The 20,177-nt window shown below is 34.0% G+C and overlaps 3 protein-coding genes across 7 annotated transcripts; all 3 read right to left on the bottom strand.

The window, feature by feature from the left end:
* Positions 1–8,192: 8,192 nt before the first annotated feature.
* On the bottom strand, positions 8,193–9,475 carry LOC140830714 (membrane protein PM19L-like). Its single transcript, XM_073194153.1, has 4 exons — positions 9,179–9,475; positions 8,800–9,019; positions 8,666–8,711; positions 8,193–8,562 (listed from the first exon to the last, which is right to left on the bottom strand). The coding sequence occupies exons 1-4, from the start codon at positions 9,303–9,305 to the stop codon at positions 8,452–8,454; spliced, it is 504 nt and encodes a 167-aa protein (XP_073050254.1). The 5' UTR covers positions 9,306–9,475; the 3' UTR covers positions 8,193–8,451.
* On the bottom strand, positions 9,179–12,087 carry LOC140830713 (guanylate kinase 3, chloroplastic-like). 5 transcript variants are annotated; one of them, XM_073194152.1, is made up of 2 exons: positions 11,064–12,087; positions 9,179–9,289 (listed from the first exon to the last, which is right to left on the bottom strand). In XM_073194152.1, the coding sequence occupies exon 1, from the start codon at positions 11,993–11,995 to the stop codon at positions 11,069–11,071; it is 927 nt and encodes a 308-aa protein (XP_073050253.1). In that variant the 5' UTR covers positions 11,996–12,087; the 3' UTR covers positions 9,179–9,289; positions 11,064–11,068. The 5 variants fall into 5 exon arrangements, with proteins under 5 accessions (XP_073050253.1, XP_073050249.1, XP_073050250.1 ...); XM_073194148.1 differs by lacking the exon at positions 9,179–9,289 and adding an exon at positions 9,752–10,006; XM_073194149.1 differs by lacking the exon at positions 9,179–9,289 and adding an exon at positions 9,752–9,988.
* A 567-nt stretch (positions 12,088–12,654) lies between these two features.
* LOC140830712 (mitogen-activated protein kinase 15-like) lies at positions 12,655–18,563 on the bottom strand. Its single transcript, XM_073194146.1, is given in 10 exon segments — positions 12,655–13,542; positions 14,115–14,275; positions 14,406–14,507; positions 15,413–15,624; positions 15,707–15,862; positions 15,951–16,100; positions 16,222–16,281; positions 16,426–16,553; positions 16,703–17,111; positions 18,055–18,563. Coding segments are annotated over 10 exon segments (1,713 nt in total). The 5' UTR covers positions 18,097–18,563; the 3' UTR covers positions 12,655–13,249.
* Between the last annotated feature and the right edge of the window lie 1,614 nt (positions 18,564–20,177).

The raw sequence follows: 20,177 nt of genomic DNA, 5'->3' as shown, positions 1-20,177 counted from the left end.
AGGCCTCATTTTGTGGCTCAGACACTCCCCGTGATAAGTGCAAGAATTTCATGTATTTTATACGAGAATCCATTTAAATTACGTTAGTCTCGGACAAAATTATACTTGATTTTTGTTATTATTGTGTCGTGTAGAAGAAAAATAACTATTGAATGGTTGATGACTATAGGTGTTTTTGAGCGTGAAATGTTGGTGGACAAGAACCGCATGGCCAAGGATCAAGCGATGCAGCACTAAGGCCTCAAATAGGGAAATAAGCTCCTAGGCCCCACACTGCATCGCGGCAGAGCCAAGATATTCGAAGCACAAGCACCGCAACACCTAAGACACCGAACAAAAAGTGCCTAGGCGCTAATGCACGAGCTACCTCCGAAACTGACGGGCGCTGGACCAGCAGCACCGCGACGTTAGTACCTGAGAAAACTCGACTAATGGGCTTGAGTTTACGGCCCAGACGAAAGATAAAAAGGAGACTAGGGTTGCATATGAAAAAAAACCCCGTTTTTTGAGAAGAAAGAAACGAGAGAACAAGAGCACACACTTGGTGATGATCTGGAGCGCAAGGATTGATCACGAAGATGAAAAACGAAGAATCTGGGAACAAAGACGCCACTTCTGTTTTGTCATCTAATTCATTCGCCCTCTTTCTTGTGTTGTGATGTCTAAAGTATCGAACATGCGCTATTTTTGTTTAGATGCCGCTACAAACTAATTTTTCGTTCTAGAGGATGACGTAGCTTCGTTGATACGATAATTTGACTCGATTGTTTATATGATTGAATTCATTTTGGTTTAATTGTGTTTCTTTATTTTTACTCGACTCCAGTTTACTGGTCATAAATTGTTTGTTGTCTCATTAATTCTACAACTCAGGAGAGAAATAGGATTATAGATCATTAGAGACACATCGTTGAATGTTTATATTATTTGGATATAAATTTAGCGAGGCCTAGGTAAGAACATAGTTTGCATATATCACGTAAACTTATATTCTTATTAGAAATGTTTAAATCGAAGTTTGAATGATATAATTTTTTCTTCACTCGGGAAAGGAGGAATAAAATAATTAAGTGTTTATTGTCATTAAATAATTGGAATTCATAAATTTGAATTCAACCGGGTATAATTATCGTGGAAATTTTGTGAAATCATTCATCTAGATATTTTCTTCATTGATATTTTCTCAATTCGGTGATTCGATTAATATTTATTTTCAATTAATTCATCTTAAATAGACCAAATCTTTTATCGATTCTTCTAAATAAAGTTGTGACTATTTTAATTACAAGCACTGATATACGTTTATTAATACATTCCTTGTGAGAACGATACTTTACTCTCATATATTAAAACTTGACAATTGTGCGCTTGCGAGTGGAAAATACGAAACACCCTGCATATCTGCGGGTCCGAATGATGTCATCGGCTCAGTTCGGACCTTGTTGTCACTTATCTCGGCATTTTGGGTCTAGTTACTTGTTGGGCTTTGGGTGGTCATTTATGTTCTTCGACCCGAGTTGTCTTGGCCTCTTCCATATTAATATATTTTTCAGCTTTTGCTAATAGACCTTCGAAATTGATGGGTGGTTTTTTCACCATTGACTTTAAAAGATCATCGAGTCTTCATCCCGGGATGAATGTGATAATCCGTAAATCTAGGGTCGCGGAAGGGACTTTGACCACTCTAGCATTGAATTTGTATATAAGCCTTCAAGCTTTCTTGTTCTTGCTGGTTCACGCCGAATAGACTCGAAGTGGTCACCGGATTGCTGCTCGCGAATATGTGCAGAAAGTTCTGGTAAAGTCTTGGAATGTCCTGATGCTTCCTGGTTTGAATAGGTTGAACCACTATTGTGTTGCTCCTGCCAAAGTGTTGAGAAAGACCTGACACTTAATGGGGTCGGTGTACTAATGCAATATGGCAGCATTCTCAAATCGAGAGAAGTGGTCTTCTGGATTTCCCTTTATATTATTCTTCCCTATGTCGGGGAATCTGAAGTGCTGGGGGAGCTCGGCAGCTAGGACCTCTGTCGAGAAAAGAACAGCAAGATGATGGCCTCTCCGAGAATCGTGCAAGCGCTGCATCTCCTCCCATAGTTTTCAAATATCTTTTATTACTTCGTTCTAATTCGGAAGAGGATTTGGGGTGGATTGTATCGTTGTCATTGAGCCAACGCTTGTTCCACAATGGTGGTGATCGGTTGAGTAAATTGTGCAATATCAAAAAGAGGCAATGGCGGATGTGGATTATTTTCTTGATTTACTTTATCCTTGTTTTCTTGATTTTGATTTTGGTTGATGCTTCCCTGATTCTCTTTCTCTTGGTTCACTCCATGTCCCCTTCCGCGCCTAGCAACATCTTCCTCGTCGTTTAACCATCTTATCTCTAACTTTTCAATTTCTCATAGACGATGTCAATTGATAATACCAACATTTATACACTGGGTTCGGTATGGCTAGCCAAGATAATCCTTGCTGTTTTGTTGTAGATCGGGTTGAACTGCAATGTTGATATAGGCCACGATAATTCGGCATAGCTCATCCAATGCTTAAGTCAGTACTAAAACAGAACTTACGCGTAGGGAATATAAGTAGTTCTTGTGACATCAATGAGTGAATTAATCAAATTATGAGAGATACCTGGTATTTATAGAGTTAAGAAAAATTAGATAGCTTGATAAGCGGGAGAAACACTATATTCATAAGGAGATTCATATTGATCTGGTCTTATTTGAGGAAGATTGTGTATTTTAAATATATTGTGATATCCTCGAAGTTTTTTCTTGGGTAATTTGAAAAAAAAATACATCTGCATATGATTTACTTAAGATTCAGTACCTATCACAAAAGACAAACTTAGTTTTTAGTACATGTTTCTTGCATTTTTACCTTTTTACCCTTATAATTAATAAAAAAATTATATAAATACATAATAAAGAATTCACAACTTACTTTAAATTTGGATGATATGTATATTTGGATGATATGTATATTTGGATGATATGCATCTTTCCACTCATCACCGATACATTTGGATGATATGTATATTTAATTTAAATATTTTTTATTTTAAAAAAATAAATTCACAACTAAGAATTGAAATTTTTGAAATACTTAGTTTTACTTACGAAATAATTAATTTAAATTTTAAAATACTTGATTTAGTAAATTAAATACTCAAAATGTGTATTAAAATACCGGATATTCGAATATACAACGCAAGTTAACCAAATGCTCTCATTTCCATCCAAGATGCATTTGGATGACACGTTCATTTCATTTAATTATTTTTTTACTGTTAAAAAACAAATTGCAACTAAGCATTGAAGTTTTTCAAGTACTTAGTTTTACTTGCGAAATATCTAATTTCAGTTTTAAAATACTTGATTTAGTAAATGAGATACTCCGAATGTGTATTAAAATACTAGATATTCAAATATACAACGTAAGTTCATTAAATGCTCGCATTTCCATCCAATATGCATGGATGACATGTTCATTTCATTTTAATTATTTTCTTTATTTAAAAAACAAAAACAAATTCGCAACTAAGCATTGAACATTGAGAAGTATTTACTTTTATTTGCGAAATACATAATTTCAATTTTAAAATACTTGATTTGATAATTGAGATAGCCATAAAAGTTAATAAAATACTGGATATTTTAGTAGGCAATGTAAGTTCACAAAGTGCTCGCATGTCAATTCAAGATGCATTTGGATGACATGTACATTTCATTTAAATATTTTTTTATTTAAAAAAAAATTTGCAACTATGCATTGAACTTTTTCAAGTACTTAGTTTTACTTGCGAAATACTTAATTTCAATGTTAAAATACTTGATTTGGTAAATGAAATACTCAGAATGAGTATTAAAATACTGGATATTAAAATATGCAATGTAAGTTCACCAAATGCTCGCATTTTCATCCAAGATGTATTTGGATGATATCTTCATTTCATTTAATTGTTTTTTTATTGTTAAAAAACAAATTTGTAACTAAGCATTGAACTTTTTCAAGTACTTAGTTTACTTGCGAAATACCTAATTTCAATTTTAAAATACTTGATTTGGCAAATGAGATACTCAGAATAGGTATTAAAATACTGGATATTCGAATATGCAACATAAGTTCACCAAGTGCTCGCATTTCCATCCAAGATGCATTTGGATGACATGTTCATTTCATTTAATTATTTTCTTTATTTAAAAAAATCGCAACTAAGTATAGAACATTTTAAAGTACTTACTTTAATTTGCGAAATAACTAATTTCAATTTTAAAATACTTGATTTGGTAAATGAGATACTCAGAATGCGTATTAAAATACTGGATATTCGAATATGCAATGTAAGTTTACCAAGTGCTCGCATTTCTATCCAAGCTATATTTGGATGACATATTCATTTAATTTAATTGTTTTTTTTTATTGTAAAAAAACAAATTTGCAACTAAGCATTGAACTTTTTCAAATACTTAGTTTTACTTGTGAAATACCTAATTTCAGTTTTAAAATACTTGATTTGGTAAATGAGATACTCATAATGAGTATTAAAACACTGGATATTCGAATATGTAACGTAAGTTCACCAAGTGCTCGAATTTCCTTCTAAGATGCATTTGGATGACATGTTCAAGGACTTTTCAGCAGCTACAAAGCTTTGAAAGAGAAAAATAGGTTTGAAGCGAATATTTGAAGATTTCCGGGCAATGTTCTTAGAGAGAATAGCCTCTAATAGGAACGAGTAGCATAATCCGTGGATTTACAATTTACATAAAAATATGAAATCGGATACCCGTCAATAGTCATAGTCCAGTAGGTCGAAATAAAACGACATGCAATTCACCCTTGATAAATAATTAAAGAGATTTAGTTACTTCATTGAGTTGAATTAGTTTGCCATAGCTGGAGAGGGCATGTTCAATTGGATAGGAAATCTCTTCGAAAGAATAGATCATTGTCGAACGAATTAAGTAGATTAGCGAGAGGTAGGTGAACCGAGATTCTCAACAAATTCATTTCTCATTGAACTTTAATCAATCATTCTAGCTTATTTATTTCATCATTTAATCCTTGAACCATTTCATTGAGTTTTTATTTAATAATTGTAGTAGTAAACAATCATCTGAAGTATCGCTGCTAAAAATTGAATAAATGAGAATAATAATTGAGAAATACAGTCCTTAAAGGAACGATAATCATACTCTTGTACACTATATTATTACTTGATATCGTGCACTTGCGATTATTTCGAGCTTGAATATTATTAATTTTTACTAAGAATTTTACAATGAAAAATTTTCTCGATCACTAAGCATTGAACATTTTGAAATACTTACATTTACTTGTGAAATACCTAATTTTAATTTTAAAATACTTGATTTGGTAAATGAGATACTCATAATATGTGATATATCACTGGATATTTGAATATGCAACTTAAATTCAGTCATGGTTGGTTTTTCCAACTAAGATTTATTAGAATACTTATTCATGTCATTTAAAGAAATGAACACAGTTCATTACTGATCGTGGAGTAAGAGTAAGTTGTTTGTAGATCAAAATAAGCTTGTTTGTAGATCAAAATAAGCACTTACTTTTAACAAAAATATAGTAGCATACTTGTCCCGGAGTAAAAGTAAGTTCTTTCTTTGTATACCGAAATAAATTGTTATTTTTATTTCATGAGGAGTGATGAACAATGTATTTGTTAAAATTTCAATTGCATTGAAATTGCATCATGATGAATATTAGAAATATTCAGTATTTTATTACCTATTCTGAGTATCTCATTTATGAAATCAAGTATTTTGAAACTGAAATTAGGTACTTGTCAAGTAAACCAAGTACTTTAAAAGTTTCATGCTTAGTTGGGAATTTGATATTTTTTTTTTTTACAAAATAGACATCACATGAGAATGATATGTCGTCCAAATGCATCTTTCGAGGAAAGACCAATAATTGGTGAACTTACGTTGCATATTCGAATATTCAGTATTTTAATATCATTATGAGTATCTCATTTATCAAATCAAGTATTTTAAAATAGAAATTATGTATTTCGCAAATAAAAGTAAGTATTTGAAAAAATTCAATGCTTAGTTACGAAATTGTTTTTTTTTTTTTTTTTACAAAATAGATATCACACGATAAGGATATGTCGTCCAAATGCATCTTTCGAGTAAAGACCAACACTTGGTGAACTTACTTTGCATATTCGAATAATCAATATTTTAATACCCATTATGAGTATCTCATTTATCAAATCAAGTATTTTAAAATTGAAATTAGGTATTTCGCAAGTAAAAGTAAGTATTTGAAAAAATTCAATGCTTAGTTACGAATTTGTTTTTTTTTTTTACAATAAAAAAATAATTAAATGAAATGAACATGTCATCCAAATGCATCTTGAATGGAAATGCGAGCATTTGGTGAACTAACATTGCATATTCAAATATTCAGTATTTTAATATTCATTCTGAGTATTTCATTTACCAAATCAAGTATTTTAAAATTGAAATTAGGTATTTCGCAAGTAAAAATAAGTACTTCAAAAAGTTCAATGCTTAGTTGTGGATTTGTTTTTCTTTTAAAAATAAAAAAATATTTAAATGAAATGTACATGTCATCCAAATGCATCTTGGATGGAAATGAGAACATTTGGTGAACTTACATTGCCTACTAGAATATCTAGTATTTTATTAACTTTTATGAGTATCTCAATTACCAAATCAAGTATTTTAAAACTGAAATTAGATATTTCGTAAATAAAACTAAGTACTTGAAAAAGTTCAATGCATAATTGCGAAATTGTTTTTTTAAAAATAAAAAATAATTAAATGAAATGAACATGTCATCCAAATGGATCTTGGATGGAAATACGAACACTTGATGAACTTGAATTGCATATTCGAATATCCATTATTTTAATACCTATTCGGAGTATCTCATTTACCAAATCAAGTATTTTAAAACTGAAATTAGGTATTTCGCAAGTAAAACTAAGTACTTGAAAATGTTCAATGCTTAGTTGTGAATTTATATTTATAAAAATAAAAAATAATAATTAAATGAAATGAACATGTCATCCAAATAGATCTTGGATGGAAATACGAGCACTTGGTGAACTTGCGTTACATTTTCGAATATTCAGTATTTTAATACCAATTCTGAGTATGTCATTTACTAAATCAAGTATTTTAAAATTGAAATTTAGTATTTCCAAGTAAAACAAAGTATTTCAAAAAGTTCAATGCTTAGTTGTGAACTTTTTTTTAAATAAAAAAATATTTTAATTCAATGTACATGTCATCCAAATGTATTTGAGAATTAAGAGTGGAAAGAGAAGGACCAACAAAAATAAGAATTTAAATAGTTTTTTATTAGTTAAAAAGGGTAAAAAGGTAAAAATGCTTGAAACAAGTAGTAAAAACTAAGTTGATCTTGTGTCAGGTACTAAAATACAACAAAAACTTATGGGTACTGATTCTTAAATAAATCATTGGCAGATGCATTTTTCTCCAAATTACCGTTTTTTCTTTACTTGAGACTTGACCATATATTTTGTATCATCGAGGCTGTATTCCCACCGAGCTCTATTGTGGGATGATATCACATATTTTTATTCGTGAAATTGGTCAATATTGCTTGTATTTACAATAACAGTAATATTTTTGGTTAAAAATAATAATTTTTCATAGATGACTCAAATAGAATATTCATACACAAATTAGCATGTGAAACTATTTTACAGGAATTTAAATTGACCTGGCCATCTTATATTAGTTTTTGTGAATGATATATTATTATGCTAAATTCACTAATTTGTTTATTACATACTTGTGTGAATTTGTAATTAAATAGAATACGAAAATAACGATGTCACATAACTTAACGAGGTTTTAGAACAGGGATTCATATGTGGACTTAGAATAATAATAATTATTATAGATTTCGATTATTATGACAAAATTGGTGTAAGTTAACTTTCGGGTTTTTCTAGTAGAAATTATTCTAGTTCATAAATTTTAATATTGAATTCGAGTTCGACACAAAACATTCGAATAAGTTAACGGATTCTATTGCTGTTCAAAATATGAAGTTCGAACATATTCGTTCGACTCGAAATCGATAATTTCGAATACAAATCAAATATTTTTCTAACAGCCTCAACTTGTTCGCACCATAGAATGCTTTTATATTTACGACTTGAATAATCAAATTCGTAATCGAATCGTAAGTCCTCATTTTTAGTTTCGCTTATACAATAAAATTGCTCACAATCGGCAAAATAAATGACAATACATTATAGATTCTGGACATGTTAAGATTTTTCCTGTCAAAAGCCTGTTTTTCATATATGCCACACAACCCTTTCCAAAACAAGGCACAACGTAACTCACTACCCGTCATCGAAGAACAACGAACCCTGACGAGCTATAGAGATAGTTAAATGAGAACCGTGGTTCGTGCGCCTACCTCTTCGACCCCGAGATAGATGGCAGCAGTGCAGAAAAGCTGAGTTCCACTTAGCATTATTAACACTGTCTCTAAAGTCCTCTGTGTTAAAAAACAAGCAGGAATATGATGTCAAAAATTTTTTATATATATTTTTTTATAACAGGATGAGTTTTTATTTGAAATAAACTGTTGCCTGGCTTACCAAGTTAGAGTCTGTCCACCCTACATCAATCTCTTTGCAAGCCAACCTGCAACATACTCATATGCTTAGTTTATATAATATATATATGTGTGTGTGTGTGTATGCATATATAAAAGAAGTCATAATTTTGATACCCCATTGCAAGCAAAGTGAGTAGCCAGGTAACAAGAGAAGATGCAACAGCTGCTTGTAAACTAGGAGCATTCCATTGAAGCACATTATTTATACCAGTAATGGATGTGGTGAATCCCACCACCCCAGCTAGTAGTGAAAATATGATTACAAAGCCAGTTGCCATGTTTCCAAACGGGTAATATATCGGGAAAAGCCGAGCTGGAGGTGAAAGTTGAGATGCTGCAGATAGAAAAATATCCACTTAGATTATGTGATTTTGAATGCAAATTTATCTTTTAACATATTAAGCTGATATATCACGGCCACCAAATTGCCTGGTTTACGAGTTCGAGTTAGTGAGATGTGTGATGGGAAAAAATAATCAAAGATAAACTGTACCTGTTTCACGGGATCGTTCGATTCCATGGTTTACTGCCCATGCTGCAATAGCAATGACAATGAAATAGAGGAACACGTTGAGTACTAAAAGAGCAAATGCTGCTGATTTTCCTGCACCAGAAGCCATGACTTGTGAGTTTTTATTTAATTATATATCTTGCTCTGAATCCTTTTGAATTCAAGAAAGAAGTATATATAACCGAAAAAGGTTCCAATTCTTTGTTAGAAAATGTTGTTTCTTGAAGTATTAACAAAGAAATGGCTGGAATTTTTTGGCTTTGTATTAGGTTTTCCTCGTAATGAAGAAAAGAATAAAGAATATAATACTTACGCTTTCTAAGTTAAAATAGTACAAAAAGGCATAACATGAAGAGGCCATGTCCAATATTACACTAATTTGAATGTTGGCGATGCAATGACAAATATGCATTAAGTTGAGAAAATAAACCTAGGATCCTATCATGGAAAGGATGAAGAAAATCGACGTCTATAATTTATTTTTAAAAATCAAATTGGCTATAAAAATTATGCAGTTGAATTTCTAGTTCTTGTTCCTACTTTTTGTTAGACGATGAAAATCCTAAGATAATTACATGATTTCGATCTTAAAATGAAATATTATTTGCTGATGTTTCTAGCCCGCTCGAGTTGTTAAAAGGACTTGGAGACAATAGACCCAATGTCATGGAACAGTTATCCAGTAATTGGTAATTGGCAGTGATCTCCCTGAAACTGACCCAGCACCGGTACCAAAGAGTGGCCAGGAGGATGAACTAGCACTTTGATTGCCGCTTCCTGTGCTGAAATCTCCTACCAAATTTACTGCACCTTCAGAAGCAAGAATTCAAGAAACTTGTTCTTACAATGGGACTTCAGCATGTAGCTGCAGTTTAGCCCAAGCGATGGTTCAAACAACACCTCAGATTTAAAAAGCAAAAAACAAAAAACAAACCCACAATCAATGTCAATGGCAATGGCCCTTCTCTGAATCCACATGGGACAAGAAGCAGGTGGACAGCATCTTATGGTTATAAAATCATTGGGTAGACGGGGTACATGACTCTACATGGGTGGTCTGGTCATACTACGGTCACTGTAAAAGTCGAGAAAAAGCCAACACACAATTATTCAATCATGTTCAATAGAGGAGTACAAGTATTGGTGGAACATGATGCAACTGGTAACAGAAGGATTGTGGAGAGTAAGATTTGTTGGAACTATGAATGATTTATTCTTTCGTAGGTGTAGTACAGGCAACAGAGAATAATTTCCAGTCATATTAGATTTTCTCCAAGAACAGATCTTTATCCTGTGTGTTCAGATTCGGTAGAGCTCCCACAATCAATTGACATGGTATTTTCATAAAATAAAAGGAGACAAAACACTGTATTTGTATGCCAGAAGGCTTCTCATTATACATTTTGTGCACTTGATGTCATTACGGTAAGAGTCCCATCTCTGAGATTATGAAAAAGACGACTTCAGAATTTATTAATGTTGTGATGAGATATTGAAACAAATCTTTCCGCCAAGTGCTCAACGGTAGTAATAAAGAGGTGGATCCACAAATAGGGTAAGCTAGTGGTAGTAACTTTGCACGACAAAAAAAGAGATTTAAATTTCATGTATAAACCATGGAAACTATTAAGTTTCTCCCCTCTGGTCCATCCTTCCCACATATATGCCAACCTTAAACAGTGAAACATTCAAGACAATGAATTACAGATGGACTAAACAGATATAATCAAATCATTGCTCTGAATGGCACAATAATCTGTTAACAAAGAGCCGACAACAATGTAGCATGTCAAGGTTAGCTTAAGCAACTGTATCCAAAAAAGTTTAACATGAACCAACCGACAAAAAACAAATAAAACAGCACAACCTCCTCTAAATGACTGCTCTCCTTTGGTGCACTTTAGCCTTCTCGGCATCAATGATCGACTCCACCAAGTTCACCGAGCTTTCCAACTCACCTTCCTTATTCACAACCACATAATCAAACTCCTTCACATGCCTCAGCTCTTCCCTAGCCGACGCAACCCTCATCAACAGAGCTTCTGTGGACTCTGTTTTCCGATCAATCAATCTTTTCACCAACGCTTCCTCGCTCTCTGCCACCAAGAACACAAATACTGCGCCATTTCTCAAAATCCTCCTCAGTGTTGCAGCACCCTGTATGTCCACTCTCAACACAACGTCACACCCTTTCGCCATGTATTCTCTGATCTGCTGCTTCGGTATGCCCTTATAATCACCATACACTAATGCATACTCCAGAAGCTCGTTCTTGTCTATCATCGAAATAAAATCCTCTTTACTAAAAAAAAAGTAATCTTTGCCATCAACTTCTCCGGGCCTTTGAGCCCGGGTAGTCGCAGTAACAACAAAATGCAAATCTTCTCTAAGTTCCCTTAACCTTTTAATCACGGCATCTTTTCCAACACCGCTAGGACCACTTATGACAATGATCAGAGGGTTAGGATCTGGAACCGTGGGTTGAGAGCTAAATGTTGCGCCCAAAGAGGCTTCGAGGGCCCGAAAAACTTCGGCCCGGCCAACATTATCAGGGTGTGGTATGGGGACAAGTGGAGGTCTTCTAGGCTCATCCATAGTGGAATTCGTGGTGCTTCCCGAAACGAAGCTTTGTGAATTCGCTGAAATTGTTCTCTGAAATCCCAGCTTTAGGTTTCTAAAATTGGACAAAGACGCTGGATTAGACTGACATACGGCAAGAGGGTTCGTAAAGATTGGGGAAAGGAAGAAAGGGTTGTGATTGGATTTTGACACGGAAACACAGAGCCTTCGGAATAGCATCGATTCGGTTGCAAGCCACCAGGGAAGGAAAATTCAAGATTTTTTTTAAGCGGAAAAATGTTTTCAAGGGGCATATGATTTTATGCATATAAAGCTACTCTGTTTTATATGGCATATGGGTGAAACGGGCCCTCCAAATTCACAGTTCGACCAATCCACGGATGTCAAAGCCTTTCTCGGATTTATTTCAATCTATAGGGTACCAGATTAGATCATCGCATTTCTCGGATTAGAAGTATAAACTGATTTGAAACTAAAAATAAAACCAAATTGAATCCGATTAAAACATAATTGGAATAATTTCTTTAGTTCCAAATTTGATCAGATTAAATCGGACCGAATTTAGACTGGTTTTGGATTGATCCAGTCCGATAACTCAAGCATATTTGTAAATGGTTGCGCTGTTGCCATAACTTGTCTATGTGAACGTTGATTTTGGTAGTGTGAAGAAACCATGCGTTGTCATCGACCGATTACAAGCAGCTTGATATCAAAGTTAGCTTCACTATTTGGACCTCTCAGTCTTTCCAACTGAGCCTAATATGCCCCCATTTTGAATATAACAATCTAAATCTTCGAAACGGTCCTTTCGAATCGTCCCAACTAAATATGATCGGTCCTCAATGAACATGTAGCAACAAGATAATTAATCCAATGCATAAAAGATTCAAGTCCAAAGGTTACTACCCACATATTTGAGTTCACATGTTAAAAACAGTACACATGGTTGTTAATACAATAGACAAATAACGAGATTCCAGTTAAAAGGTCTATTTGCCAGATTCTAGTGTCAAACAAGTCAATTGACGCATTTCCCAGATAACTTTACACGGTGATACTGCAATAAAAAGCAAGATCAATACAGTCAGTCAGGACGTACACGGGATGTCAATCAGGTCGAACCAACCAGGTGAATAGTTTGCCTCTCCTCTTGATCAGGTTCAAATCTTTCTGTAGATTTCCCTTCGATTCGATAACTGAACATGATGGATAGAATCCATGAATAGACTCGGTAGTAATAATTTCAACCGAATGATAATCACTTCTAAGTCATCTAAGTAACTCAGGACCAGGAATGCTGTGTAACATTTGCTGAACCAACGTTAACATAGTCAATATATCTTGAATCCTTCAGGACAATTCTTGTAGAATATTAAATCTGTCATGCGTGTTGAATTTACAACTCAATTATTCTTGAATGAGCTTGATCACAGGTTAACCATTCGGCTATATGCTTAAGTGTGTATCCTAAAGTTAATACCAACGGTTTACTGCTCCAGCTTCAGCAGCAGCAACTTTTCTCGCCATATATAGATCAGGTTTGGGCTGCAGACCATTCGAACATTCAGAGCTATCGTCCCCCTTTTCAATCTTGCAGCCAGGGTGTTTTCTTGGGTAAGAAGAGCCAGGAACAATGTACTGAGCAGAGACACTGGGATTTCGAACCATTTTATGTTGTTCATTTGCCTCTATGGTTGCTGCTGTTGCTCCACAATTGTTGTAACGTGCTACAGGACCAACGGCCTTGCCAGGCCTTGACGCCACCCCTGCTGAGATGGCACCATTATCAGTTAGAGGGAAACAAAACTCTGTTGTAACATAAACATTGGGCGGCCAATATAAAAGCTAAAAATGTGTCAGTAATTACACAGAAAATTAATATTTTTACAAATGATGCGGAACTGGGGTGTTGTGAACAAGTTCACAGCAATTGTTTATATTCATCGATGTCAAAGCCTTAATGACTCAAAATTCTTCAGAAAAAGGAGTATACTCTCTACAGTTTTGCTTTTATACTCTGTACAGTTTGTATTCTGACGCCTAACAAGAAATGCATTAATTGCAGACGACAAAGACGCCATCAACCCAGATTCAGAGAGTCTTTGCAAGACAACCCAGATCCAGAATGAAAAAATTTAATATTCCACCTCGAATTCACTAACTTCAGTTGTTGGTCTCACGGGTTTGACAAATCAGAGAAAACTATGACAACAGTTTATATGAAATATAACACCAGAATTTGCATTAATGCTTGTTCAAAGCATCTTCTAGATACAACGCATCTCAATACACTGAGATCGGAGGGCTCTGCTCGTAAAAGTTAATTTACAGGGCATACCTTGGATATTTGGAGGTACTTGGCCTGGAAATCTCGCTATAGTATGTGCAGAAGTACGGTCTACTTGATTCTTCTCAGCTTCTTTAATGGTGAATTTAGAAAGATCATTGGAAACATCAGCTAAGCTCAGATTAGAATTGTCCGAGTATAAAACACATTGCCTGTATACAAACAGCTATTATTAGAGGTGGATACGAAGTAAATATAGAATATAGCAATTAAGTTACTTATACAACTATACTCTGAGAAGATTTGTGAAGACCAGAACAAAATCACTTGTAAAGTCCATACCTGGGTAAAGACGATGAAAGTTGTCTTTCAGGTGGAGCAGCAGCTCCATTTCCGTAATGTTCCTCAAGATACGCAAATTGCCTCTTAAATTTGTCAACAGCACTGTTGAGGAACACAAGATGAAAGATTAGACAATCAGGAAAAATATAAAATACAATGACCCAGGATTCACACAAGAAGATTTGAGAAATTAGTGGAACTCCAAGCATCATAATATAACCAAAACATACAAAAAAAAAAACCAAAAACTATGCAAAATAAATAAACCTAAAAAAAGAGAAAATTAAGATATAGGAGAGGCTGAGTTTTGGAATTCAGGCAATCGTAATTTGAGGGGTTTATGTTGTTCCTATTCCCATGAGTTTTTTTCCCCTTTTTGGGTAGTTTATTTCATGTTAGATTGTTCCTTTGTTAATTCAGAACTCTACTAAATTGGAGATAAGATTTGATGCTTTCCTTTGCAGGATGCTTCAGACTTATATATAAAGATTAATAGGTCAGGGTCCATCTCAACTTTGTTTTTTCTCAAAAAAATTAGGAGAAGAACAACATGGGAAAGCTACTATTGAAATAGTGTTGATATTCTAGAAGTAAGAATGGCGGTGAGGACTACCTCCGTACCTCGGAAACAAAAAACTACAATTTATGTGATCTTTTGACATATCCATATATCCATCAAAGGAAATAAAAATAAGAAACCTCAGCGACTTGAGAAATCTATATTCTGTTACAGGAATAATTTAATTCCATTACAGGAGAAAGATTGCTAAAAAGAAGATTACAAAAGTAACAGAAATAAGGAAAACTAATTTGCATCAACAAGTGTTTATCACCATTTAAATGATTTATTGACATGCCAAAAAGATGTGGAAAACTTCAGATGATCACATAAATTTGATGATATTGATAATCGTAATTCATAACCAATAACAGCAAACAACAGCTAAAACTACAGAAGCAAAAAAAGCATATCTGAAAGTAATTATCATAAATTTCAGACACGATACCTTGGATACATGAAGCCAGTAGGTTCAGCTCCTTCTATGTATTCTTTCAACATCTTTGGGTGGTATTCCAGAATCTCTCTGTATATTAACTCTCTAACATCCTCTTTGGTAATTCTTCGCCTTTCAAATTCAAACTCCATTTTAGTAACTGGTTGAGCAGAAGGTTCTCTCTCAACTCTAGCCAAGTTCCGGAAGTATGGATCTGCTAGTGCCTGAAATATCACAACATTAACTTTTTACAAATTAGAATGAATAGAAATTTTAATGGGTATAGTATAAACGGAAAAATTGGACCTCTTCTGCTGAAGGTCTATCCTTAGGATCAAAAGCAAGCATTCTTTCTAATAAGCGAAGAGCGAGGGGGTCTGCATTTGGAAATTTGTGAATTAAAGGAATTGTCTTCTTCCTCCTCATGCTACTTAAGTATCTCCGAGCCTTTTCATTTCTTATCTGTCACGTGATATGGTTGAGTCTAATGGACAAACAGAGATGGAATATTGGAATCATGCTAGCAAAAAATAATAATGACAGAACACACCCTTGCAATGGTCTCGGAAGGTGGAGTTCCCAACAAATCAGTCATGAGGTCTAATTGATGGACCACATTTTTCCCAGGGAACAGAGGTTTTCCAGTCAAAAGTTCCGCAAAAATGCATCCAATACTCCAAAGGTCAATTGCAGGAGTATACTGTGAAATGTGACATGGAAAAATTAAGCAAGAATCACATCCATTTTCATCATAAGAATGCAGTAAGATCGAATTTATCATAAATACTTGATACAAATTATATAGTGAAAGAGATATCTACCTTAGAAAAAAAAGATCCACACAATTCAGGTGCTCTATACCACCTTGTGGCAACATAATCCTATAAAACATCAAAAATAAAATTTTTAATTTATCTTCGTTCTTTAATGTTCACACCCAGCTTCACATTCATATAGAAGAAGATTGACACAGGGAAAAATCGAATAAAGGAGCATGTGGGGAAAAAGGAACAAAGATTGCATACTGTCCAAAATATTGCGGTAGGAGTATCATTGAAGGCCACTCTTGCAAGGCCAAAATCACAAATCTTAAGTTTGCAGTCTGCATTCGCCAAAATATTTTTCGGTTTCAAATCACGATGAAACACATTAGCTGCAAAAAAGAAAAAAAAACACAGTGATTTATTAGACCATACAAATTCATATTGCCTTTCTCAAATTAGTTGCAAAAGAGAAATGGTATTCACGTTCTCCTGAGAGGACACATGGTGCAAATGATTAGAGATTAAAGTAATTATTTACCTGTATGTATATATTTCAAGCCTCGAAGGAGCTGATAGAGAAAGAATTGATAATGTTCCGGAGTCAAGTCATCATTGGCTTTAATTACCTGGTGGAGATCTGACTCCATCAGTTCAAAAACAACATATATGTCCTTGAATTCCCTTCTAGAAGGTGGAAGTAAAATATGCTTGATTTCCACAATATCTGGGTGACGAAGAAGCCTAAGAAGCTTAATCTCCCTAAGAATTCGTGTGGCATCAGAGACATGTTCAAAAATGTCATTTATCTTTTTAATCGCAACTTTTTCCCCAAGATGAGTGTCATACGCCGAGCAAACAACACCATAGCTACCTTTCCCAATAACTTCCTCGATTCTGTATCTGCTGCCTTCACCATATTCTGTGAAGAAATCTACATCTACAGATGTCTGCGAACAATGCAAGCTTTATTCATGCCTCAAAAGAAACAAGACCGAAAGGAAGTGGGAAAAACATAACTCGGACGAAGAAAGATACTTGCCTCACCCACCATTTGGACAAATTTTAAACATCAATTCAGAAAGATTTTAGATGGGTGGGAAAAAAATAAATTAAATCGACCATTGGAAAACTCTGCCGCATCATTTGCCTGTTATGGTTCGTATTTAATACCATAAATTAATGTTTACATCCCAAATCAAAATTTTAGATCCCTTCTTTTTTGTTTTGTTTTCCGCAAATTGCATAAATTTCAAACCTCGTGAGACAGATATCACATTTGACCAACAACATTTCAAAAACAGACAAAATACTTTATCTACCCAACCAGCGACCTCTCAATAGAAGCAAGGAAAACATTACTCTACTCAAATCTTCTCTGATAAACTTTTTCTTTAAAAGAAAACCAGACAACACAAAAAAAATAATATTTAATCCCAATCAGACATCAAATTAATGTGTGTGTGTGTGTGTGCACTGGAAATAGAAATCACACTCGCAATAGCTATTGTTTCCATGAATCTTACCTAAGCAAAGAAGTTAAAGAATCAAAATTAGACAACTAGAATCCAAAATACTAAGACAGCCCAATAAATAAGTAACTAAAACAAACAGAATAATCCACGCTGACTCCAGCTGTAGTTATTGAATCGCTTGCAAATTAAATTGTATCCCAGATGTCAAGAAAATCCAAATCCAAATTTTATCACAAAAATGAAATCAAGATCGATAAATTTCCAGACATATGAGAAGCTAGGCTGAAAGAATCCCAACTCACATTCATGAATCAAGAACTTATTGAAATAAACCACCCACGCATAAACTCGTGGACCAGTTGAGTTACTTTGAGCAAGATACTATCCAGCTGAAAGCCTAAAGCCCCAAGATTATTACCTTTTTCCGGTGATCGGGCTGCATCTTTTAGCCACAAAGCATCTAAGAAACAAATCAACACCAATCCTTCACAAAGACGCTATCTTTTTCAGATCGAAAAACAAAGAGACCTCGGATTGAAAGAAAAAACAAAGTAAAACCCAGATGATATTTCCAAGTTTAAACCTCAAACTCCACGAGGAAACAAGGATTGGCACAAGAAACTGCTAATAACTAAACTTTTTAAGTTAAAAATGGAATCTTTAGGTGGGTTCGCTGAGTTACCGACTTGTTTATTAATGGGGTAAAAGGATTTATGGAGCGGAACTGTGAATGAGTATACGCAGCTGGATAACGGGAGTCTTCGCAATAGTTGGCAATGATCTGTACCGGAAAAAAAAAACTATAAATATTTTTGGAAAAAAATTGGGTGAGGAGAAGAACATGGAAAGTTGGGAACTTGAGAGAGAGAGGCCGAGAGATGTTGGCAGATTGGTGAGCACCGCTTCCTCTTTGGAAGAGACGGAACTCCGACAAATTATTAACGATATAATATAATTTTATTAAAGATTCCCAAGACACCTGAAAAATAAATAATACTAATTCATTTTAGATTTAAACACAGTTTGAAATTAAATATATGATATTAATATATAAATAATTAATTAATATTGATAGTTAATACAGTAATAATATTTTGTTTGATTTGATTGATAAAATTTGATATGAGATGATAAATTATCATTTTGTATTTTAATAATGATTAATATATTAATAATATTATTTATTAAGCATGATATTGTAATTTAAATTCACTAATTTGATTGATATGATATAAATAATTAGTAGATTGATAAATAACATGAAATAGGATAAAATAAATTATCAAGAGATTAATTATGTTGAATAATTCTGAAAAAAATAAATTAAAATTGATTTATTTTTAAAAATATTGGATAATTTCAAATTTAGTTTGGTAAAAACTTTAGACTAATCAAGTCAAAGAAAACTTTTAAAAAATTTATTGATCGCATATTGTAGTAACTGTGATGATATGAAAAAAGGACGATGGGAGTATTAGGTAATAACAAGAACTTGTGTGAGACGGTCTCACGAGTCGTATTTTGTGAAATGGATATCTTATTTGGGTCATCTATGAAAAAGTATTATTTTTTATGCTAAGAGTATTACTTTTTATTATGAACATCGGTAGAGTTGACTTGTCTCACAGATAAAAATTCATAAGATCATCTCACAAGAGACCTACTGTAATGCCCGAGATTTTGATTTTGTTAATATGAGATTATTGATTTTGAAATGATATGATTATAGACGGGTTAGTTCGAGACTGGGTTGGCCAAAGCATATGAAGGATGCCATTTTTTTGAACAGAATTATTGGCGTCCGAGCGGTAGAAAGTGACCGTCTGAGCGCCAATGTTCGATAAGGTATGCTGCGGGCAGAAGACGTGGCTCCCGGGCGGTAGTTTTTACCGCCCGAGCGCCAATAAATAATCGTGAGGGCAGAGTCTTCCGCGCCCGGACGGTAAGTTTTAACCGCCCGAGTGCCGAGCAAGCGCTCGGGCGGAAATTTATGACCGCCCGAGCGCCAACCAGAATTGAGGAAAAGCTAACACATTGCTTGGACATGCAACGTGTGAATATATATGTGTATACAAATCTTCAGAATTCAGTAGAAAAGGAAGAGAGAAATCGAGAAGCCTCCAGAAATTCTTACGCATTTAGATCTTGATCCGTCCGTCTGATTTTGAATCCAACTTCGGTACTGTGTTCTTATCAACACAGGCTTCAACTGGACGTAAGTTTTGTTAAGTTTTGATATGTCTTGAAATTATGATGTTGTCAGAATCGAATATGATTCAAATATGATGTTCTTGACATATTAGACATCATAGAATCAAAGACAGATTGAAAAACAGACTGATTATGGAATTGTTATGAATTTCAGAGTTGATGGGGTTGAGATATGATATTAGATGTGTATCGTTATTGATCATGAGTTACAGGAATTGATATGTATCGATTTGTACTGCTGGGTATATTGAAATTGGGCAGTTATGCCGTTGAAACAGAATGTGATTTAGTTCTAATTTACCTAGTATCGATTGAGTGGGATATTGATAT

This window comes from Primulina eburnea, chromosome 4, assembly GCF_022965805.1.
Source record: "Primulina eburnea isolate SZY01 chromosome 4, ASM2296580v1, whole genome shotgun sequence".
NCBI classification, from domain to species: Eukaryota; Viridiplantae; Streptophyta; class Magnoliopsida; order Lamiales; family Gesneriaceae; genus Primulina; species Primulina eburnea.
This window is presented reverse-complemented; position numbering and strand designations above follow the sequence as displayed.